This window comes from Panthera onca, chromosome A3 (genome assembly GCF_046562875.1).
Source record: "Panthera onca isolate mPanOnc1 chromosome A3, mPanOnc1 haplotype 2, whole genome shotgun sequence".
In the NCBI taxonomy this organism is placed as follows: Eukaryota; Metazoa; Chordata; class Mammalia; order Carnivora; family Felidae; genus Panthera; species Panthera onca.
Window position 1 is genome coordinate 113796393 of NC_138341.1, and position 23930 is coordinate 113820322.

The following is a 23930-nucleotide window of genomic DNA, read 5'->3' on the forward strand; positions in this document are numbered from 1 at the left end:
GTCACGATCTCGCGGTCCGTGAGTTCGAGCCCCGCGTCGGGCTCTGGGCTGATGGCTCGGAGCCTGGAGCCTGTTTCCGATTCTGTGTCTCCCTCTCTCTCTGCCCCTCCCCCGTTCATGCTCTGTCTCTCTCTGTCCCAAAAATAAAAAAAAAATAAAAAAAAATAAAAAAAAAATACTAAAAAAAAAAAAGAAATACAACTGCTGCGTCAGAAGGTACTGCTAGATGGTTCCAAATTGCTCTCTGTAGATGCCATAGTAGTTCTGCAGGATGGAAGATCATCCAGGCTTTGAAAAGGTTTTGAGCTGCCACATCCTGTAGTCTGAGATAAAGTGCCAGGTGGAGGGAGGACGAGCTTGTGCACACTACTGGTGGACTAAAGTTTTTCCTTTCCCGCCGCAGCTCGTTAAGACCTGGTGAAGAACTACAGTGTGCATTCAAGTCATCAAAAAAAAAAAAAAACAAAAAAACTTTTTAATGTTTATTTTTGACAGAGAGAGAGAAACATAGCATGAGTAGGGGAGGGACAGAGAACGAGGGAGACAGAATCTGAAGCAGGCTCCAGGCTCTGTGCTGTCAGCACAGAGCCCGACGCGGGGCTTGAACTCACAGACCACGAGATCATGACTTGAGCTGAAGTTGGACGCTCAACCGACTGAGCCACCCAGGCGCCCCTAAAAAAATTTTTTTAATGTTTGTTTATTCTTGAGAAAGAGAGAGACAGAGCATGAGTGGGAGAGGGGCAGAGAGAGAGAGAGAGAGAGAGAGAGAGGGAGACACAAAATCTGACGCAGTTTCCAGGCTCTGAGCTGTCGGCACAGAGCCTGACATGGGGCTCGGACCCACGAACCGTGAGATCATGACCTGAGCCTACTGAGCCACCCAGGCACCCCTTCAAGTCATTTAATGTAGCCATCAGAAGGTTGGTAAGACAAAGGTGATGTGGGTGTGTCAGGTGCTGTTGAGCAGCCCCCGGTGACAACTGTACTGTCCTTACTTACTTTTGCTTTTTTTTCTAGGACCTTAGCCTCCTGAGACATTTTGGATTCATAGCCCTCAAGTGTTGACCCGGCCAGAGTTCATCATGTCAAAGCTAAAAAGCTCGGAGTCAGTCAGGGTGGTGGTTCGCTGTCGGCCCATGAATGGCAAGGAAAAGGCGGCTTCATATGATAAGGTGGTGGATGTGGACGTGAAGCTGGGGCAGGTATCAGTGAAGAACCCCAAAGGAGTGGCCCACGAAATGCCCAAGACCTTCACCTTCGATGCAGTCTATGACTGGAATGCCAAGCAGTTTGAACTCTATGATGAGACGTTTCGACCACTCGTGGACTCTGTCCTGCAGGGTTTCAATGGGACGATTTTTGCCTATGGACAAACCGGGACTGGGAAAACGTACACGATGGAAGGAGTCCGTGGTGACCCTGAGAAAAGAGGGGTCATCCCTAACTCCTTTGATCATATCTTCACCCATATCTCTCGATCTCAGAATCAACAGTACCTGGTCCGGGCTTCTTACCTGGAGATCTATCAGGAGGAGATCCGAGATCTGCTCTCAAAGGATCAGACCAAAAGGCTTGAGCTCAAAGAGAGGCCTGACACTGGAGTGTATGTGAAAGACCTGTCTTCCTTCGTCACCAAGAGCGTGAAGGAAATAGAGCACGTGATGAATGTGGGGAACCAGAACCGCTCTGTCGGTGCTACCAACATGAACGAGCACAGTTCACGCTCTCATGCAATTTTTGTCATCACCATTGAGTGCAGCGAAGTGGGCCTTGATGGAGAAAACCATATCCGTGTAGGGAAATTGAACCTTGTGGATCTTGCTGGCAGCGAACGGCAAGCCAAGACTGGTGCACAAGGAGAAAGATTGAAGGAAGCGACCAAGATCAACCTGTCCCTTTCAGCCTTAGGTAATGTCATCTCTGCCCTGGTAGACGGCAAGAGCACTCACATTCCGTATCGGGACTCAAAGCTCACCAGGCTCCTCCAAGATTCTCTTGGTGGCAATGCTAAAACTGTAATGGTGGCCAACGTGGGACCTGCCTCGTACAACGTAGAAGAGACTCTGACCACTCTGAGGTACGCCAACCGTGCCAAAAACATTAAGAACAAGCCAAGGGTCAACGAGGACCCTAAAGATGCCCTCCTTCGAGAATTCCAGGAAGAGATTGCTCGGCTCAAGGCCCAGCTGGAAAAACGGTCCATTGGCAGAAGGAAGAGGCGAGAGAAGCGGAGGGAAGGTGGTGGCAGTGGTGGGGGTGGGGAAGAGGAGGAGGAGGAGGGAGAAGAGGGTGAGGAGGAAGGGGATGATAAGGATGATTACTGGCGGGAACAGCAAGAAAAACTGGAGATTGAGAAGCGGGCCATTGTAGAGGACCACAGCTTGGTTGCAGAGGAGAAGATGAGGCTGCTGAAGGAGAAGGAGAAAAAAATGGAGGACCTGCGACGGGAGAAGGATGCGGCTGAGATGCTGGGCGCCAAGATCAAGGTACCGGAGCCTCCCTGAGGCCCTTTCCTCTTTCAGTGCGTTCTGTTTTCGCCAAAAAAATGAGATGAGGGGTGATGGCCCTTTCAGTTTTACGTTCCCAACAGCTTCCGGTGTCCGGTGTCCAGTAAGGGTTTGTGGAACTGAAATAAAAACAATTTCTTCAAATTTAAAACACGAAATATCGAATGCATAGGAAGAATAATTTTTATATATGTGCAGGGTATAGAAACCAGCAATAAAACCGACGCCCATGCCCCCCTCCCCGCCCCGCAGCGTGAGAAATAGAACATAACCTGCATCTTTACGAGTTCTTCGTGTCCCCCTCCCCCAGAGGTAAACATTGTCTTAGGTTTGGTGTTTTATTATTTCCTTACTCTTCTTTATAGTTTTCCCATTTATGTATATATGTCTAAAAAAATAGTTTCGGTTTCACATAATTTTTTACCTTTATATAAGTGGAATCTCACGGCTGCAATTTGCTTTTACTTGCTCAACCTTACGTAATGAGATTTGTCCATAGTGATGCCTGGAGCTGTGATTCATTCATTATTACCGCTCTGAGAATCATGTGGTATTCCATTCTCCTGATAGTGGGTTGTTTCCATTTTTTGCCACAAATGTTTTTGTACTTGGCTCCAGGAGAACGTGTATGAGCAAGAATTTCTTATCTGGCGCCATTAGGTCCTTGGGTATGTGCAGTCCTAATTTTACTAGATAATCACAAATTGTTCTCGGAGGTGGCCATGTGAATGGAAGCTTCTGCCAGCACATTATGAGCTTTGGTTGTGCCTCATCCTTACCGGCACTTGTGACTCTCCGACTTTTAATTTTTGTGTGTCCGGTGTATATAAAATGGTATCTCGTTGTGGCTTTAATATGCAGTGACCTTGTGACACAAGATACAGAACAGTTCCTTATGCCCTTGTAGTCAGCCCCTTCCCTCAGCCTCCAACCTCTGTGAGTCACTGGCCAAGTAGCATTCTAGAACGCGGGGACTCCTGGGCATTTTCTTTCTGGTGCCAATGGGCTGAACTCTGGGCTGCCACGGGGCTTTAATGGCAGAGGAGGGGACAGAGCTAACCCTGGCAATCTGATGACCACTGCCTGACCACAAGCCAGAACTGCTCTGAAGTGTTGGGTTCTTTCTTAGTGAATTCACGCAAAATCTGGTTTCAACTCTCAAATGTATCCTTGTTTTTTAATTTAAAAATGACCAGTGACCGCTTCCTCTCCTCTCCTTTCCCCATCGCTGTATGAAGCCATGCTTTATCTGTGGCTTCATAGTAGCCCTTTCACAGAACTGGGTTCTGTTTTACTTCAGAAGCAGGGGTCTTTTCCAGAGCTTTCAAGACCTGATATGAACATGGAGTTCTATACAACACAAATAGAAGGTCACCTTGTCCTGTGGGTTCCTTCACTACAAATGCCTCTTCATGCCTCTTCACTCCTGCACTTGAAGTGTTAACAGGGTGTGCCCATGTTTGGTTTGCATGCTGGGTTTTAGGATCACATCTATTAACCAAGCCCAGGAACACCTAGATAGACGCTCTAAGCAACTTGGGTTATTTGGGCGACTCTCAGAGGCCAAGTGTGGCAAGACTCAATATAACCTCAAGGTCACATTTTGTTTATGGCAGAATGGTATTACTTCTGTTTCTTGAGATCTCTAGATGCTGTAAAATCATAGGACAAAAGTACTTTAGAGCTGGAAGGAGTGTGAGTGTGTGTGTGTGTGTGTGTGTGTGTGTGTGTGTGGCAAGGGGATGGTTGATAATCCAGTCCAGTCACTTCCAAACAGGCTCAAGGGCTCACTGAAAGATGGCTGTCATTAATGTTCATAAGTTTCTTTAAAACAAGGTTGTGGAGTTTGTGGATTCCATGCTTTTCAGGAGCAAATCATTCCCATGGCTTCAGGTACCATCTAAATGCTCAGGGTGTCCTATCTGTATAGCCAGCCCAGAGCCATCTAACATCCAAGCCTGATGTCTCTGCCTACTGGACATTTCCAGAGATGACCACGGCCACCCAGAGCCTATTCCTGCCTACCTTTTCTCAGTCAAGCCAGAGCCCTAGGAGTTATCCCTGCTGGCTGTCCCTCGTTCTCCCTTAAGGCCCAGTCAGTCCCAAGGCCTCTGAGTCCTGTGCCATCAGCTCTCTTGGACCCATCATCCTCTTTGTTCTCTCCCACCACTGCTGCCCTAGCCCAGGCCTGGATCCTCAAAACAGCCTCCTGTTCTGGTCTCCCTCCACCAGGCCTGTCCTTTTCCAGTCACCCTTCCTGTGGTAGGGGAAGAATGTTTCTAAAACACAAATCTGACTGTGTAACGTTATGCTTAAAGAACAGTCAGTATGATTTGTGTGCTTTGCAGGATCAAGTTTAGTCTTTGAGGTTTTTGAACTGACCCGTAGTTGCTTTGCCAACTTCACGTATCAGTACTCCCTACCCTACCCTCTCACACACATAACATTTTTGTTTTCTTAGCTAATTCCTATTTTTACTTCAGCGCTCTTGAGACAGGAAGCTTTTCTTGACTCCCTCCAAAAGCCTGAATTCTCTCCCTCCCATGGGCCTCTCCCATTATTATTGTGTTTTCCTCATGATGGCGTCTGACTCCATAGGTTAAGAGCCTGCTTACTTGTCCGCAGCCCTCAGGGAACTCTTTAGCCTTGTGATTTGTATTCAGTTGCATCCCCAGTACCTAGCACGTAGGAGGTACTCAATATGTTTTAGGTAGGGTCAATGCTTGGTCCATACAAACCAAAAAAAAAACAAAAAAAATTTTTTTTCAAAGAAAGCTGAAATTCCTGTATGCCTGGGGAAGCTACATCTTCAGTGTTTCTAAGGTAAAGCTCCACAGTGGTGATAGTAAGGACACTGCCGAGCACAGTCTGTGTTCCCCCAGAGTTCACCCCTTTGGCTCAGTCCTGAGCTCGTTATGTTTTACAGGCTTCCCCAGGAGGAGATACGTTCTGAGGGAGATCAGTCACGAGATGGATTCTACTTTTTCTCTCACTCAGGCCATGGAGAGTAAGCTGCTTGTTGGAGGGAAAAATATAGTAGATCACACAAATGAACAGCAGAAAATCCTGGAGCAGAAACGGCAGGAAATCGCAGAGCAGGTGACTTTTCATTCCTTTTTGAGGAGAAGGGGGTGGGATACGGTGCATTAACGCTACAGAGAAAATGTCTCTTGTATTAGATTCTTCAGAAGGAGTGGAAACGAGGTGCTTAGCCCCTTCCTAGCGGGAGACTCTGATCTGGAGCCCCCCAGCCCTGTGTTCTTGTACAGACATTGTCTCTAGGCAAGCTGATGAATTTTGTGATGTTGCTCAGAAACGTCGAGAAAGAGAAATCCAGCAACAGATGGAAAGTCGAGATGAGGAGACCCTGGAACTTAAAGAGACATACAGCTCATTGCAGCAAGAGGTGGACATCAAGACCAAAAAACTCAAGAAGGTATAAAGGAACGAGGCCAGGCAGAGGTGTCTTGAGACTTGGCGGTGGGGAGCGGGTAGGGAAGAACTCTGTTGTCTGGAGGGCTGCCCTCCTCACCTGCCTCTCGCCTCGCTTCCAGCTGTTCTCCAAGCTTCAGGCGGTGAAGGCAGAGATCCATGACCTCCAAGAAGAGCACATCAAGGAGCGTCAGGAGCTGGAGCAGACTCAGAATGAGCTCACCAGGGAGCTGAAACTCAAGTAAGTTCTGGGCCTTTCGTGGCACCCCCAGCCATTTGCTGGGTGGTTGCTTGTTCAGTACGAAACATGTCTCTGAGGACAGGGCCCCTGCCTACTTCTCTCTAGATCATCTCCTGCCACCTTGTCTGTTTTCTGTTTATTCTTGAGAAAGTCACTTTCTGTCTCTGAATCCCATCTGTTAAGTGAATGACTTCACCAGATGATCTCCAGGTTTCCTTCCACCCTACTTCTTGAAGCTTTTAAAGGCTCCAGCCTCTGTTGACAAGAGGGGATCTTTTATTAACTAGAATTTTCTGAATGGTATAATGAATACCCACCACCCAGATTCACCGATAAACAACCTTTTTTCATTTATCTTTTCATCGAAATATTCTAAAACCTCATGTAATGTTAACCTCATGTTATCTCACTCCTGCATACTTACATATATGATCACAGTGCTATTTTAAATTTTTTAAAAAGTTATTTATTTATTTATTTTTTTGAGAGAAACAGTGACAGCATGAGAGGGGGAGGGGCAAGAGAGAGGGAGAGAGAGAATCCCAAGCAGGCTCTGCACCTGTCAGCACAGAGCCCACCGTGGGGCCCAAACTCACAAAACCATGAGATCATGACCTGAACCAAAAGAGAGAGTCAGACGCTTAACCGACTGAGCCACCCAGGTGCCCCCACAATGCTATTTTTAAAAATGCTTTATTGACATGTAATTTACATACCATACAGTTCACCTATTTAAAGTATACAAGTCCGGGGGCACCTGGGTGGCTCAGTCGGTTAAGCGTCTGACTTCGGCTCCGGTCATGAGCTTACCATTTGTGAGTTCGAGACCTGTGTCAGGCTCTGTGCTGACAGCTCAGAGCCTGGAGCCTGCTTCAGATTCTATGTCTCCCTCTCTCTACCCCTCCCCCACTTGCATTCTGTCTGTCTCTCTCTCAAAAATAAATAAACATTAAAAAAAAATGTTTTTTAAAGTATACAAGTCGGGGTGCCTGGGTGGATCAGTTGGTTAAGCATCTGACTCTCGATCTTAGCGCAGATATTGGTCTCAGGGTTGTGAGTTCAAGCCCCATGTTGGGCTCTGTGCTGGACGCGAAGCCTACTTAAAAAAAAAAAAGGTATATAAGTCTACAGGATTGTAAAACCATCATCACAATATGATCTCAGAACATTTTTGTGTCCCCCTTCCTCCCCAAGGAAACCCTGTATCAGCAGTCATTCCTTATTACCTGCCTCCCCCACCCTAGCCCTAAGTACCTACTCATCTACTATCTTATAAATTTGTCTATTCTGGACATTTCATATGAATGGAATCCTATAATATGTGGCCTTTTGTGACTGGTTTCTTTCACTTAACATGTTTTCAAGGATCATCCTTGAATGTAACATGTCAGGACTTCCTTCTTTTTTATGGCTGAATGGTAATGGATAGTATGGATATACACACACATTTCATTTATCAGTTGATGGACATTTGGGCTCTTTCCCTTCTTTGGCTATTATGGATGCTGCCGCTGTGAACATTCATGGACAAGTTTTTGTATGGACATGTTTTCATCTCTCTGGGATATTTACCTAGGAGTGGAATTGTTTACGTCGTACAGTAACTCTGTGTTTAACTGTTGGAGGAACTGCCAGACTGTTTTGAATGGCTGCATCGTTTTATATTTCCACCACCAATTTCTCCACATCCTTGTTGACACTTGTCACTGTCTGTCTTTCTGAGTGTAGCCATCCTAATGGGTGTGAAGTAGTATTTCTCTGTGATTTTGATTTGCATTTCTGTAATGACTAACCACGTGGAACATTTTTTCATGTGCTGTCTAGCCATTTGCATATCTTCTTTGGAGAAAAGCCTGTTCAAATCCTTCACCCATGTTAAAATTGGGTGATTTATTGGGTCTTTTTATTATTGAGCTACAAGAGTTCTTTATATATTCTGGCAAAAGTCCCTTATCAGATACGTGGTTTGCAGGTATTTTCGCCCATTCTGTGGGTTGCCTTTTCATTTTCTTTATGGTATTTTGTTTGTGGCACAAAAGACTCATCATGAGGTAGCCCAATCTATCTGTGTTTTCTTTTGTCCCTTTAACTTTTGGTATTGTGTCTACATTTTCCTATTTTGGGCATTGTGTATAAATTTATAATGGAATAAGGTGGCCATTTGTTGTTGTTCTTGTTTTTTTAATTTTTTTAAATTTTTTTAAGATTTATTTATTTTTGAGAGATGGAGTGTGAGCTGGGGAGGGGCAGAGAGAGAGGGAGACACAGAATCTGAAGCAGGCTCCAGGCTCTGAGCTGTCAGCACAGAGCCCGACGCGAGGCTTGAACTCACAAACCACAAGATCATGACCTGAGCTAAAGTCAGACGCTTAACTGGCTGAGCCAACCAGGCACCTCATGTTGTTGTTGTTGTTCTTGTTGTTGTTGTTATCGTTGTTGTTTTTTAATGTTTATTTATTTTTGAGAGAGGGGGAGGGGGAGACACAACGTGAACAGGGGAGGGGCAGAGAGAGAGGGAGACACAGAATCCGAAGCAGGCTCTAGGCTCTGAGCTGTCAGCACAGAGCTGGATGCAGGGCTCAAACTTGAGAACCATGAGATCATGACCTGAGCCGAAGTCGGATGCTTAACCGACTGAGCCACCCAGGTGCCCCACATGTTGTTTTTTTAATGTGGCCATTTGTGGCTGGCTTCTTTCACTTGGTATAGTGTTTTTAAGGATCATACGTGTTATAGCACAAACCAATATTTCATTCTTTTTTATGGTTGAATAATATTGTATGAATATATCACATTTTAGTTTTTCATTCACCAGTTGATAGACCTTTGGACGGTTTCTGTCTTTTAGCTATTAGGAATACTACTGTTATGAACATTTGTGTACAAGTTTTATTGTGGACTTATGTTTTCAATTCTCTTGGGTCATCTTAGAGTCCTGAAGTCTTAGGTCTTACATTTAAGTCTATGATCCATTTTGAGTTAGTTTTTGTGTATAGTCTGAAGTAGGGTTCCAAGTGCATTCTTTTGCATGTGGATATCCAGTTGTCCCAGCACCATTTATATAATTTTTTTTTAAGTTTGTTTGTTTATTTTGAGGGAGCATGAGCAGGGGAGGGGCAGAGAGAGAGGGAAAGAGAGAGAATCCCAAGCAGGCTCCACACTGCCAGTGCAGAGCCCGACTTGGGGCTTGAACTCACAAAACTGTGAGATCATGACCTGAGCTGAAACCAAGAGTTGGACACTTAACTGACGGAGCCACCCAGGTGCCCCTCTAGCACCATTTATTGAAAGGGTCTTCATTCAGTGTCTTTGAACCCTTGTTGAAAATCAGTTGACCATAAATGTAAGGGTTTATTTCTGAACTCTCAATATTGTTCCATTGATCTTTTTGTATGTCTTTATGCCAATACCATGCTGCCTTGATTACTGTAGCTTTGTAGTAAGTTGTCCTCCGACTTTGTTGTTCTTTTTCAAGATTGTTTTGGCTATTCAGGGTTTCTTGCATTTCCATATATATTTTAAGATCAGCTTGTCAATTTCTGTGAAAAAGCCAGCTGGGATTTTGATAAGGATTGTGTTGAATCTAGACATCCATTTGGAGAGTATTGTCATCTTAACAGTTAAGTCTTTTGATCCATGAATATGGGATGTCTTTTTATTTATTTAGATCTTCTTTACTTTCTCTTTTTAAATATAATTTTAATGTTTATTTGTTTTTGAGAGAGAGAGAGTGTGTATGTGTGTGAGCAAGGGAAGGGCAGAGAGAGAGGAGGGCAGAGGATCCGAAGCGAGCTCTGCTATGACAGCAGAGAGCCCTATGTGGGGCTCGAACTCATGAACTGTGAGATCATGACCTGAGCCGAAGTCGAAGCTTAACCAACTGAGCCACCCAGGCCCCCCAAAAAGATCATCTTTTTCTGTTAAGAATGTTTTGTAGTTTTCAGTGCAAAAGTCTTTGTGCTTCTTTTTTTTTTTTTTTTTTTTTTAATTTTTGTTTTAATCTTAATTTTTTTGTGAGAGAGAGAGACAGAGCGTGAGTGGGGAAGGAACAGAGAGAGAGGGAGACACAGAATCCAAAGCAGGCTCCAGGCTCTGAGCTGTCAGCACAGAGCCCTACCTGGGGCTCGAACTCACAAACCTCGAGTTCATGACCTGAGCCAAAGTCGGATGCTTAACTGACTGAGCCACCCAGGCCCCCCTGCACTTCTTTTGATAAATGTATACCTAAGTTTGTTTTTTTCTTTGTTATTGTATACGGAATTGTTTTCTTTAAAAACATTTTTTTAACATTTATTTATTTTTGAGAGACAGAGACAGAGCATGAGTGGGGGAGGGGCAAAGAGAGAGGGAGACAAAGAATCTGAGGCAGGCTCTAGGCTCCGAGTTTCAGCACAGAGCCTGATGGGGGGCTTGAACCCACAAACAGTGAGATCATGACCTTAGCTGAGCCACCCAGGCACCCCAACCCCTGGGGTTTTCCTTTAACGACCTCTTCAGAGGGATTCTTTCATGACCAAGTTTTAAATTTGGAAGGAGCCCTTAAAATTAAGTGAGTCTGCCCTCTTTCTGGGTATGTACCCCTAGAAAAAAAAATCAGAACAGAATATGTCAAACTATTAATAATAGCTATCTCTGGATGGTGACATTATATGTAATTGTATTTTTCACATTTTCTACCGTAAATAGAAGCTTTAAAATCAGCAAAAAATACAATATATGTCACGAAAAACAATTTCTTACATGTGTCAAATAAAATGAATAGAAAATTTAATCTCTCTGAAATATTTTTTCCCTAGGGAAGCCATTTTCATTGTTATTTCTCTTATTTATATCTTTTGACTAAACAGTGAGTCAGCCTCTTTCTCAAGGTCAGTACCCTCCACCTCCACCTCCACCTCAGTGGTGTTTGTTGTGTGTCTCTCCCAGTTAACACCCCTTTGGCATTGTTCTGTCCTGAGGTTTTGAAAGCCTGAATACAGAGATGTGGCAGGGGACAGTTATCACCATGGAGAGACACAACCCAGTGGGTTCCAGTTTCATTGTTTGCCATGTTCCCTGGCACTTCTGAGGCAAAGACTCTTCTCAGGAAGAGGTCTTTATTCTCAGTGGTCTAAGGGACTGAAATCCACTCAGGCTTGCTCTGTGTCCTAGTGATTGGAACGGAGAGCTTTCTAGCTTGGGCAACAACCCATGGGATTAGAAGAAGGCCGTTTAATTCCTAATCGGTTTTCCGTATTTTGGAAGTTAATGTGCTGGGTTGGCAGTCCCAGTGGCCCTCTAGAAGACACTTCAGGTAGCACACGTTCACTCCGATACGGCCCAGGCATGGTCACTTTTCTGCAGTCCTTTCACCTTCTCAAGCCGCTTCTCCTCGGGCAGAAGTGGCCTCCCTGTAGTCCTAGGGCAGCCCACCGTCGGGACCTGTCACAGCTAAGACGGCTGCACCATTACCTCACCAAGTGTCATTCATGTCTGTATGCCAGCTCTCTGTATGATGGTGGGCCCATCGTGCCTGCCCAGTAAATGTTTGCTGAGTGGCTTGACTCTCATCTAATGACCTCCTACACATGGCACCGGGTAGCCAGTACTCCATCTGCATTCTTTCTCTACCTGTGTTCACTCATGTATGTGTGTTCTTACAGGCATCTTATTATAGAAAACTTTATCCCCCTGGAAGAAAAAAGTAAAATTATGAATAGATCCTTCTTTGACGAAGAGGAAGACCATTGGAAATTACATCCTATAACCAGACTGGAGTAAGTCCCTACTGACTTTAAGGTGGGGAGGAGGGGAAGAATGTTGGCAAGCTGACCTTGGCCCGAGGGGTTTGGTAAGAAAGAACACAGTGTGAATCATTTGAATTGGAACCAGCCGCATCTCTGACTCCGTGACTGCCAAGGTCCCCGAAGTAAAAGACGGCAGAGTGGTGTTAGGAATTGGGAGACTATCACAGTGAACTCACACCCTTTCCCAAACTCCTGAATTTCCGCTTCCCGAGCTGTCAAGTGAAGTGTGCTAGGCCAGGTGAGGGGCAGTACCTAGGTGCCCTCTTGTGTGGCAGCCTGGCGGGGTGTTGAGGGGGATTTTCAGTATGAGCCTGGGTCTTGCTGGAATCATGGGAGACTGTCTGCCGGGGACACGGGGGCGGGGAATATTGACAGCCATGTTTTACGCCTGCCACCTAAGAACTGGAGGATGACTCATCCCTTCCAGCTTAAGAGATGCAGGACACTAAGCATTTGGATCGGAATGTGGCTCAAACAGAAAATAGCAGCAGCTCCTGCCCCATTCGCCTGGCAGCCTTCAGTCCAGGGCTTCACTTGGTTCAGGTTCTGTCTAAATAGGCTCAGTGTCTTCTGAGAGTTGGTTCCACAGGATGATCCTGGGACTGTGGGACACACTCCAGCCAGGCTTTAACCACTGCAGTCCATTTCCAGGAACCAGCAGATGATGAAGCGGCCAGTCTCAGCTGTGGGATATAAGAGGCCATTGAGCCAACACGCAAGAATGTCCATGATGATTCGTCCAGAGGCCCGATACAGGGTGAGAAGATCATCCATGTGTTTCTCCCCTCTCTCTTTTCGAGGAGTTTAGATTTGTGTAAACTCTTACGCACCATTCTGCAAAGTTACAGAGTTTGTATCCTGACTCTTTGCAGAGGTTTCTGGGGACATTTATATTAACATAACAATGATGCCAAATAGTAAAGCAATATACTAAATAAATAACAACTAAAAAGAACAAATTATTATGAATAAAAAGGTAAAATCAAATGAGATTTAGAAAACTAGGACTAGGGAAGGAGGAGAGTACAAGCACACTGTCCTAATGGCCGATAAACATCACCACTAAGCCTGCAAATGGTTCTGTGCGAATGCTGGAGGGAATGCAGGTGTGTAACGACGGGAGATGAGTTAAAGAACTTCTGGTACGTCCATTTAACGGAATGTGGCTCGGTCAGGTAGTCATTTCAAGTGACATAATTGAGGACTATTTAACGACCCAAACATATTTTACAATAATAATACTGTACGAGCTTCTATTTATAAGTGTTTGCTGTACGCCAGGCATGTACTCAGCGTTTTAGTGGTTTCTCTCATTGAACCCTCCCACCTCCTCTATGCAGCAGGTCCTGTGGATGAACCAGGAGACACAATGTATTGTTAAGCTGTAAAACAATTGGTGCTAGAGGTTTACATATGAATCAAACCAGCTGCAAAATATATCAAAATGTGAACTGATTACCGCTGGTTAATGGAAGTGCACTCAATTTAAATTGCCTTCTTTTTGCTTATCTGTATTTTAAAGTTTATTTTGAGAGAGAGAGAACAAGTATGTGTGTATGCACGCACACACATATACACACACATACACACACACACGTGAGCAGGGGGAGGCACAGAGAGAGAGGAGAGAGAGAAAATCCCAAGCAGGCGCTATGTGGGCCTTTATCTCACGAAACGTGAGATCAGGACCCGAGCCAAAATCAAGAGTCGGCTGCTTAACCGACTGAGCCACCCAGGCGCCCTTGCTTATCTGTATTTTATATTGGTGGGGAACCTGTATTATTTTTTTTTAAATGAAAGATTTTCACTTGAAAACTTTAAACTGTTTTTGAGTCCTTTGGCCACCAGAGCAAAACAGATGGGGATTAATTAGTTCATCAGGTGCTGTTTCTCCTGGCATCAAGTTATTTAAAATAAAGGAAGCAAAAGCAGAAAAGATACATCAGGTGGGGTTTTCTATAGTGGAAGGTGAATGATGTATCAGGTGGAATCCTCAGAAGCATTTTTTTTTTTTGTAGCAGTTTCAGAGGGTGTACACCTTGTCCATTATTTCATGTCTCGAAACAGCATGATTTCAAAGCCTACAAATCAAAACATGTGGGTTTCCAGGGGCCTAACCTGATCCAGAGGTAGAATTTAAAGCAGTGGCTCTCAGATGTTGTTAGCAATGGACCCACTCCATTAAGAGAGATTTTAAGCAGCATCTCCATATATAAAGTGGATCGAGGGAGCCACTCCATCTCCCCACCTTCTCCCTGCAGTGGCAACTTCCTGCCCCCTCTGGGGCTCTGGGGCTTGGACTCCACTGGGTAGGAGGACCTGGAGGAGGAGCTGTGTACCATAGGTGTTCTTCCCTCTACACACCCATCTCGGTGTGTGGGAGCCAGGGAAAGGCCCGCCACAGGATATCAGCTGAGGGAATCCAGCCATAAGGCCAGTTATGAGGCAGGACCCAGTACGACTTTTGAAATGTGGTTATATATGCCACACACCCTCTATATATGTGCTCCAGGCCTGTCTCCTCCCCAAAAGGTTCATCAAAGCTGCTGGGGGTGGTGAGATGATCAGTGATTATGATCTTCGTCTTTATATTTCCTTATATTTTCCCATTGTTTGCAGTAAATGGGTTCTATTTACTCTTTTCCCTGATTATTCCCGTTAGGGTATAATATATGTTCATTGTTTAAAAAAATTCTTTTTTAAGGAACTAAAGGAAAGCCTAGAGAAGAAGATAAAAATCATCTGTACCATCACCAGGAAAAAAAGTTATAAAACCGTGTCTCTACAGGCTCTTGGTAGGCTCTGAGTAGCAAGAAATGTGCAGTTCTGTTTTTTGGAGGGGGGGGCGGTCTAGATTGCTTGCGCTCTCTGTGTCTGATTGGAAACCAGCCTCACTGGTTATGGCTCTGTTTCTGCAGGCAGAAAACATCGTGCTGTTAGAGCTGGACATGCCCAGCCGGACCACCAGAGACTATGAGGGCCCCGCCATCGCTCCCAAAGTCCAGGCTGCCCTGGACGCGGCCCTGCAGGACGAAGATGAGATACAGGTGGATGCGTCATCCTTTGAAAGCACTACAAATAAGAAATCCAAGGCCAGGTGAGTGACTTTTGATGACCTGTGGTTAAACAGAACATGTTTGAACAAGGACAAACGAAGGCTGAGGTTTATCGTGGAAGGCTTCACAGAACACGCCAGAAAGTATTGCCATATTGCTCCTGTGTTTATTATTTGTTCCACAAATATTTATGGCTCAGGCATTATGCCAGGTGTTATGAATACCAGAATGCCCGATGTGCCCAGTTCCTGCCATAAGGATCGTGGGTTCTAGTGAAGCAGGGGGCAGTTCTTTGGTCCCCACCAGGTACTAGGCAGTTCTGAGTGCTTAAAAAAAAATTCTCTTCATGATTTCCTGCAAAGACTTAAAAGAGAAATATTATCATCAATCCCATTTTACAGTGTAGAAAACGGAGTCTTGGAGAGTTTGAGAAAGTAGCCACATTCAAGATGTAAGTACAAAGCCAAGGTTTAAACCTCGGTGTGTCTGAATCCACCCAGGCTCTGAACCTCAGTGCTGAATTGACTTCATTTAAATAACCTGTTGAATAACCAAGTACTTAATTTGATGCTAAATTAGAAATTCTGCCTTATTAAATTTTGGATTAGAAGTTTAAGGAAAACAAATGGGTAAAAAAGCAAAAATGGAAGAAATTCTACCTGCACACTTAATATTTTTTTACCAATTCGGAGAAGACAGTCAAGATCTGATTTAAATGGAAGAACAGTTTCTGAGAACCAGGTCCCTTCCCTGAGCTGTCACACCCTGGCCATGCACCGAGGGTCAGGCGCTGCCTGACAGTTGAAAGTATACTGGCTCTCAGGCCATTAAGGAAAGGCTCAGGGTCCTTGATGAGGTAAGGCATCTGATCTGTGTCGAAGATAGAGGCAGGGACGTGAAATGTAAACATGTGCTTGACCTTTGCAGGCCCAAAAGCGGAAGGAAGTCGGGACCCTCCTCCTCTTCCTCAGGAACCCCCGCATCTCAGCTTTACCCACAGTCTCGAGGGCTGGTTCCAAAATAAAGCCAGTCCCTCCTCTCCCAGGGTGTAAATAGCATTTGCCTTCTGAGAGAAGAGACAAGCAAAAACCCGCCGAGAGGACTCAAGCCCAAACTCAGAACCGTGCCCCTGGGGAGAAGCTATGGCCTCTTTGCAGATGAACCACCTGAATCTGGTTGAAATGTGCTGGTCCTCATCTGGCACTCAGCAACTCTGGGAAACGCCCTTTAATTAGCATCTCAGAAATGCATGGGTAAGGTAAAGTGTGATAGTCCAAGTGGAAAGCAAGAGAATGACCAGTGACCTTGCTTCCCCTCTCCCTTGCCTTCTCCTCTCCCTTTGCTTAACCTCCCTTCCTCTCACCTCTCCTTTTCTAGCTTATTCTTTGTACTGAGCTCCTTTCTTAGTGAACATCAGGGCAGAATCGGGAGTCACCTGAGCAGGACCAAGTCTTTGGAGCCTCAGGATAAAATGACAGTGAGGTTGAAAAGTAAATGCCCTAGAACTTGAATAGGTGCTTGTTCCTGTAGGTGGAATGAGAATTCTCTTACGGATCCAAGCCCCCGATAGGCATGATCCGAGCACCTCAATAAGAAGGGGATCTGTCGTTCAGGAACTGCTGAATAAGGAAATGTTTTCCAAGAATGTTGGAAGCAATAGAAATAACATTCCCTTTGCCTCCTTGGAGAGTTTAGGGAAAACAGCTTCTTAAAAACCTTAAAACCACGACCATCCTGTCAAAGACGTAAATCTGTAAGCTGATGCCACATCCATACACTATGTCACTTTACTCTTCATCTGTCACCATCTTTTCCCTTGCACGCATCCTCTGAGTGTCCCTGCCCAGGCCCATCCTCTGCCTCCAGAGCATGCTCAGTCGTGGGCCTGTTTTGTGGGAAAAGGGAGGTCGGCTCTGCTTTCTCTGGTGGGACAAGAGCTGGGGGAACGAGACATACAGTGGCACTTTTGAATTCCCCATTTTGTTCCATATTTGCTTAAGGGTGACCAGGCAGTGCAGAGACAGAGACGTGAGACTTGGGGCAGTGGGAGAGGAAGATATAATGGACGGGAGCAAAGGAGTCCTGCCTGCCTTCAGCAGAACACCTAGAACTGTGGCTCCCTGCAGCCAGAGCCCAAGGTGGGGGCCAGGAGTGGTGGCGTGATTGAATAGGCTCAGAGGAGAGAGTTAGGAATTCCCCTTTACATATACTAGTTTGGTCTGTAAGTTTTAGTTCTTTGTATTATTGAAATTCAAAGCTTCATTTTATGTTGGTCATTAGGTGAATGTTACTCATTTCTGCCCACGCCCCCCCCCGACCCCAGAGCAGCTCATAAGTGTGTGTGGGTGTGCAAGCACAGTGGTGCCTGTGTTGAGTGTGTCCATGTGTGTCTGTAAGAGAGAGACCAAGGACTTGTCCAGTTTTAGAAATACACTAATGTGCAGTTGTTGCCTTTGTCTGTATTAAAGGCCCATTGACTGACTAATCCAGGCTGGATGCGCTCCCATGTGAGTGTCTGAGTCCACGAGCCAAGCCTAAGGAGACAATAGGAGTCCCCAGGTTGGCCACCCTGGTGCACCTTGCTGGCACGGTGCCCCAGGAAAGTGGCGACTCAGGTGGGCCTTGAGTTCTATTTTAACTCTGCTGCTGAGTTCCCAGGGCACATTTCTGGATCAGAGCCTGTGGGAAAGAGGAGGTACCAAGTGCAATGTCTTAGCAGTCTACAAATGGAGATCTGGCATCTGGCAGCTTATCTCCTGTTTAGTTACCATTCTTTCTGAACCTGGGGCCCTTGTCAGCAATTCCCAGAGCATAATGGAGCCTTCCCTCATCTTTCTCGGGATCAAACCCTGCTTCCTATTTATTAAGATTTACCTGTTTGAGTAGGAACCGAATGATGAGGTGGATAGTCTAAGAGGGTTGTCTGCCAGGTACACCTGTCTCTTGCACCACATTCCCTCACAGCTAGTCTGAATTCCATAGGCAGAAAATACTCATCTAGCAAATCTGAGACCTGAACACCGCAGTTAACACTGTACCTTAACACTGATGTCTCAAGGTGGTTGTTCTGAGCAAGGGTGGTTGAGTGACCGTGGGACTCTTCTAAGAAGGTGAAAGAAGAAAGGCAAGTTGACAGGCAGGATTATTAAAACAAGCTTGCCTTACACGCAGCTGTGTTCGTCTGGCAGCCTGTGAAAACAAAGTAGAACACCTGTGAGGAGGCGAAGCTGTCCCTCCCCAAGCAGTCTCCGGTGCTTTTCTTCTCTCCAAATGGATCCGATAAATATTTGAATAGAGCAGACAGGAGAGTGTCTTATTGCTACCAGGAAGCTGCTGCTTTGGGCTCTGAACTGAGCCAGCTGTGTAGAGGACCCACCTGGTTTTTGCGCCTGTAGTCATGCTAGAATGTTCCCAGCCATCTGAGGGTCTTCACGCCAGCAGCAGCTAGTGAAGTGTGGAAGCAAGTCTGAATGGGATCTAAGAAGATCATCTGGGAGAAGGAGTTTGAGACTGTGTGCGCAACCCCCATCCAGCCCCCTTTTGCTCTGATCAATAGGAATGTATCTGGCTTCATATTTTCAAGTCCCATGTCTCCCAGGTCCCTGGATTCAGAGCCCACGGCCACAAATCATAGGCATGAAGCACTTTCTTGAGACTCTGACCTAATGTTGGATTGTTCCCCGTCGAATGCCTGCATGCTGCTTGAATTGTACCACCCACACCTCCATGACCAAGGGCGTCAGAGAGTTCTGCAGTTCAGGCCTGGGCCACTCTCTGCTTTTCCTGTCTGACTCTTGTAAGTCCTCCCTCACTGAATGTAGAATTGTCGCCAAGTTTTTGAGAAGTGTCGATTCCCCGTGAACATGGGATATCAGTTCTGCCTCACGTTTCCCACTTACGGTCGAGGCTCGCTGTAAACAACACCTTGGGCCATCGCAACACCATCAGTGGACAAAAATGGGGCTATTAATACACTCTAAAAGCCATAATCAAAATGCTCAGAAGGAACTGGATACGGACAGTGGGCCTGGCTATTGTCTACTGCGCGAGGTTTTGCCTGGCACTGTTTGGAAATCTGCCACCTTTCTCCCAGCCCTTGTTTTCTTGAATGAAATGCTTTTGAGATTATTTATGAAAAGAGTGATCCTGGAGCAGGCAGGAGGCAGTGGGCTTTATGGCTCTTTGGAGTTGCTATTGATCGTGACCTTCTCTTTGGCTACCTTTAGACAAAGAATATGCCAATACTTGGGGCTCTAAGTTTTACAATTGATATTTATTTGTATCATCTCTTTGTCTAGGAATGTAAAAGTGATTCTAAACTAAGATGTGTAATAAAAATCAATCAGATTTATTGTACCTACAAAAAGGTGTCCTCATAAATGACTAACGCTTTTGAAAATGACAAGCCCTTGGCTGACACACTGCCACTTTCTTTAAACATTTAAAATTTTCCGGTGAAAGGAGGGTGGGAGTGGAAAATAAAGATTGAGTTGGAATGCTGGCATTACAAAAAAAATAGCAACAGGTAAAGGGACATAAAATGAAGAAAGAGCGACAAAGAAATGCCTCACATGGTTTTCCGTGGAGGCTCCTGAGATAGGCCTGGGCAATAGGCATGACATTTCTTTTAACTTTTGTGTTTTGTGTTTAAAATTTTGTTAAGTTTGTTTCATATTATATTTTAAAATGTGTCCTTTTTTTTTTTTTTTTTTTTAACACAAACGTATTTTATGTTATTTACCATCAGGTAAAAAAAGAAATACCAGAAATGGGCCACATGTCGGTCTTGTGGTCTGTCATACACTCAGACCTCTTGGAGTGTCCCCCCAGAGGGTTGAGAAGAGGAAGCACAGACCCTGGACTCTGAGCTGGGTTTGAGTTCTGGTTGTGTTTGCTTACTAGCTATGTGACTATGAGGAATTTAATTTACCTCTTGGGCTGCCTGGGTGGCTCAACTGGTTGAGCGACCAATTCTTGGTTTCGGCTCAGGTCACGATCTCACGGTTCGTGAGTTCGAGCCCCGCCTCAGTTAGCCCCACATCGGGGTCTGTGCTGACAGTGTAGAGCCTGTTTGGGATTCTTTCTCTCTCCCTCTCTCTGCCCCTCCCCTGCTCCTGCTCTCTCTCTCTTTCTCTCTCTCTCTCTCTCTCTCTCTCTCAAAATAAACTTTAAAAAAAGAAATTTAAAAATCCCTTTAAACAAATAATAATTTACCTCTCTGAACCTTGGTGTCCTTGTCTATAAAATGGGGTAGTAATACCCACCTGCCAGGGCCATTATGAAGATTAGCAGTGCATTTAAAGCAGCAGCACACAAGTATGTGGAGCAGAGCAGCCATTTTAAAATGTGGTTATTGCTGTGATGGGGCCCTGTGTTCAGAAGACACCATGAACAGTGTGTTCAGCAATGACTGGGCATGTTTAGAAAATCCTAGGCCTTTACAGAAAAACTGCTAACCATTTAACAAATATGTGTTAAGTACCTGCTATGTGCCACACTGTTCTGGGCCCTGGATATATAGATGTGAGCAAGACTGTCTTGGTCCCTGGCCACATAGAACTTGTACTTTGATGGAGAGGGAGGCAAGCTGAGTGTTAAAATGCACACAAGTGTACAATTACACATTACGACAGATGCCATGAAGTGATATTATAGCATATTACAAGAGAGTGATAGGTTTCTAATTGGGGTTGGGTGGGTAAATACGGGAAGGGCTTTCTGAAGAAATGGCACTTACAGAGAGATCTAAAGGATGAGAGATTTGGGGCGCCTGGCTGGCTCAGTCAGTAGAGCATGCGACTCTTGATCTTGGGATCATGAGTTCAAGCCCCACGTTGGGTGTAGAGCTCACTTAAAAAAAAAGCGGGGAGGGGGGATGAGAGGTTAGCTGGGTCAGAGAGTTGGGGAGGGAATTTGTGAAGGTCTTGTGGAACAGAGAAACCGAATTTCACAGGGAGGTACCTGCGTTCCTTTCTGACCCTCACTACAGGGAAGCCCGGGGAACTATTAGGGGAAAAAATTACAGCATGAGACTTTAGAAAAACCCAACAGATTTAAAGAGCATAGAGAGAATAGCGTCCTATGTGACTTATTAGGCAAAGGATTTGTAATTGTGTTTCTTCATGATGCCCTCAAACTATGTATAATGTTCCTGTAACACCCTTTCCCCCTTTTCTTCCAAAAAGCTAACCGTAGTTTGGCTTGACCTAAATAATTGTTAGTTTAGAATAATTCAAAATCCATTAGCCAGAAAGCAAGAGTTCAAAGTATGATTTGAAAAATTCTGAGTGGGGGCACCTGGATGGCTTTGTCAGTTAAGCGGCCAACTCTTGATTTTGGCTCAGGTCATGACCTCATGGCTGTGGGATTGAGCCCTGCATGGGGCTCTGCACTGGGCATGGACCTCGCTTAAGATTCTCTCTCTCTCTCTCTCTCTCTCTCTCTCTCTCTCTCTCTCAGATCTCTCTTTCTCTCTCTGCCCCTCTTCCCTGGCTTGCACCGTTTCAAAAAAAGATGACGAAGAAGAATTATGAGTGTGTTCTTGAAAGTGACAGGATTCTGGATAGACCAGGGGCTAATTCATAGGGAGGCACAGGGCAGTGCGGCTGGGCAACTTGGAAATTCCTGTGACTCACCAGGTTGTCTTCTCATCTGCTGGGCTGTTTAAAAAAAAAAAAAAAAAATCAAGAAACTACACAAACCCTGTGTGATTCAGTAAGAAATACATGTTTGGTTTTTGTCCCTGAAGAGCTTCTACAACCCTTGGAATTTCTTGAGCGACAGAGGTGAGTGATAGGAGGATTTTGTGGTATTCCTAACAAGCTCCTTTCAGCCCTGTCTGAGCCTATGCTGATAAGATGACTCTAAGTGGGCCCCTAGATAGCTTCCTAATGAGGGCTGGTTGCCAGAGGAACCAATCGTGTGTGACTGAGAGGGTGGGAACTTTCAGCCCCACCTGCTGACCTGGGGGTGGGGTGGGGGGGGGGAGAGGAGCTGGAAACTGAATTAATCACCAATAGACAATGATTTTAATCAATCGTGCCTATGTAATGAAGCCTCTGTAAAAGCCCCTATATGATGAGGGTTCTGAGGGCTTCCAGGTTGGTGAACACATCAAGGTGCTGGGAGGGTGGCGTATCCGAGGACAGCTCAGGGACACCACACCCCTCCCCCCATACTTTGCACTGTGCATCTCTTCCATTTGACCGTTCTTGAGTTGCATCCTTTATAAATTGGCAGTAGTAACTAAAACACTCTCTTGAGTTCTGTGAACTGTTCTAGCAATTATCAAACTTGAGAGGGTCATAGGAACCCCTGCTGTATAGCCAGTTTATAGCTGGGCAGAAGCATAAGTGGCAGCCTGGGACTTGCAACTGGCATCTGAAGTGGAGCAGTCTTGGACTGAGCCCTTAACTTGTGGGGTCTGTGCTGACCCTGGGGAGTGTCATAATTACAGGACACCCAGTTGTTGTCCAGGGAATCAAAGATTTGGTCGTCGAATGGAGAGGAAGAAACCTATCTATTTGGTTGTCAGAAGTGCTGTGAATAATAAGAACAGTTAGCTCTGGAAACTGTATTTTGAACTTCACACTAATGGCTTAAGTCTTGGGCATGCAATTTTGGCAAGCCCTCTTGTACTAGAGTTGCCCTCCGGTTGAAGTTTACCTCGAGAATCTGGTTTCCAAGGACCACGTGGTGGTCACATCTGTCGACTGGGTTGTCAGTGGCATTTGTCAAGGACATAACTGTAGCTCTTGCAGCTGCTCCTGTTTTCTCCTCTTTTTCCATCACCAGAATTGTGGTTAGCCATCGCCAGGTGCCTCAGTTAGGTGACCATCTGGAGACCTGCTTTTGGAGGTGGGGGAATGGGCAGAGAGGTGGTTCACCCGCATCTTCAGCGGGCAGTGGAGCCCTCAGGAACTTGTTGGGTGCCCATTTTTGTGCCGCGTGTCTTGCTCCGCACTGGAGATAGGGAGTAGAATGTACCTGGGCCCTTTGAGGACACAGGACGTACAAGAAGGCCCGCCTCCCCTCCTTGCACCGCTCTCCCAGCCCTCTGAAGCTGGAGCCACGCAAGCCCTCCTTTTGGTTTCTTGATTGTGCCAACTGCTTCCATGCCTTGGCACCTTCACGTGTGCTGTGCCCTCTTTCTGGAGACTTCTCCCCGCACTTTGGTTGACTGCCTCCTACTCATCTGTCGGGTACCAGTTTAATGACCCCTGTCCCAAGAGACCTTCCCCAAGCATCCATTCTGGTTTCTCCCCATCTTCACCTGGCTGTGTGGTAGCCTCTGTCTTGTTTCCCTCTTAGCCCTTTTCCCAACTTACAATTATGTATTTTTTTGCTTTGGTCTCCCCCCCCCCCCACCCCTACTAGACAGTAAGTTCCCCGAGGGCATGTCCTATAGTCTTCTCAAGCTTGACGCTTCTATGCGTTGGATGGTTCAGTATGTACTGACACCTACAGCTGCTTTTCTGTCAGAGGAAGAGGTGATGTGGCACTCCAGGAAGGAGGGGTGGAGAAGGGCTTTGCAAAGGAGGCAGCATTTGAACTGTGCTCTGTGAAAACGGGTAGGGCTTCACCTGGGAAGGAGGGAGGAGCATGCCAGACAAAGGGAATGATATGAAGGAGCTGGTGGGGAGTTCCTGGTGATTGGGGAACCTGAGAGTGATGGGAGTGAGAATGAGAACTGGGCTGGGAAGGGTCTTGACTCCATGACACAGGCCGAAGACAGAGAACCCTCAAAAGCCTGTGTGTGTGTGTGTGTGTGTGTGTGTGTGTGTGTGTGCGCGCGTGCGTGCGCACGCATGCCCGTGAATGTGTGTGAAACATGGCCCTATTTACACTTGAGCATTTTCTCCTTAAGCCAGCCTCACATGCTATTATTTCTCTTTGAGATAACAGA

At 45.7% G+C, this 23930-nt stretch overlaps 1 protein-coding gene across 2 annotated transcripts in view; it reads left to right on the top strand.

Annotated features, from left to right (window-relative positions):
* The window catches only part of KIF3B (kinesin family member 3B), a 41085-nt gene extending 21704 nt beyond the window's left edge, over nt 1-19381 (top strand). For both annotated transcript variants that reach the window (XM_060615064.3, XM_060615073.3), the window contains exons 2-9: nt 1021-2489; nt 5508-5609; nt 5824-5946; nt 6065-6183; nt 11826-11939; nt 12621-12726; nt 14888-15066; nt 15953-19381. In XM_060615064.3, the coding sequence (XP_060471047.1) occupies nt 1086-2489; nt 5508-5609; nt 5824-5946; nt 6065-6183; nt 11826-11939; nt 12621-12726; nt 14888-15066; nt 15953-16049 (2244 nt within the window). In that variant the 5' untranslated portion in view covers nt 1021-1085 and the 3' untranslated portion in view covers nt 16050-19381. The remainder of the gene's footprint in view (nt 1-1020; nt 2490-5507; nt 5610-5823; nt 5947-6064; nt 6184-11825; nt 11940-12620; nt 12727-14887; nt 15067-15952) is intronic.
* Nucleotides 19382-23930: the final 4549 nt, after the last annotated feature.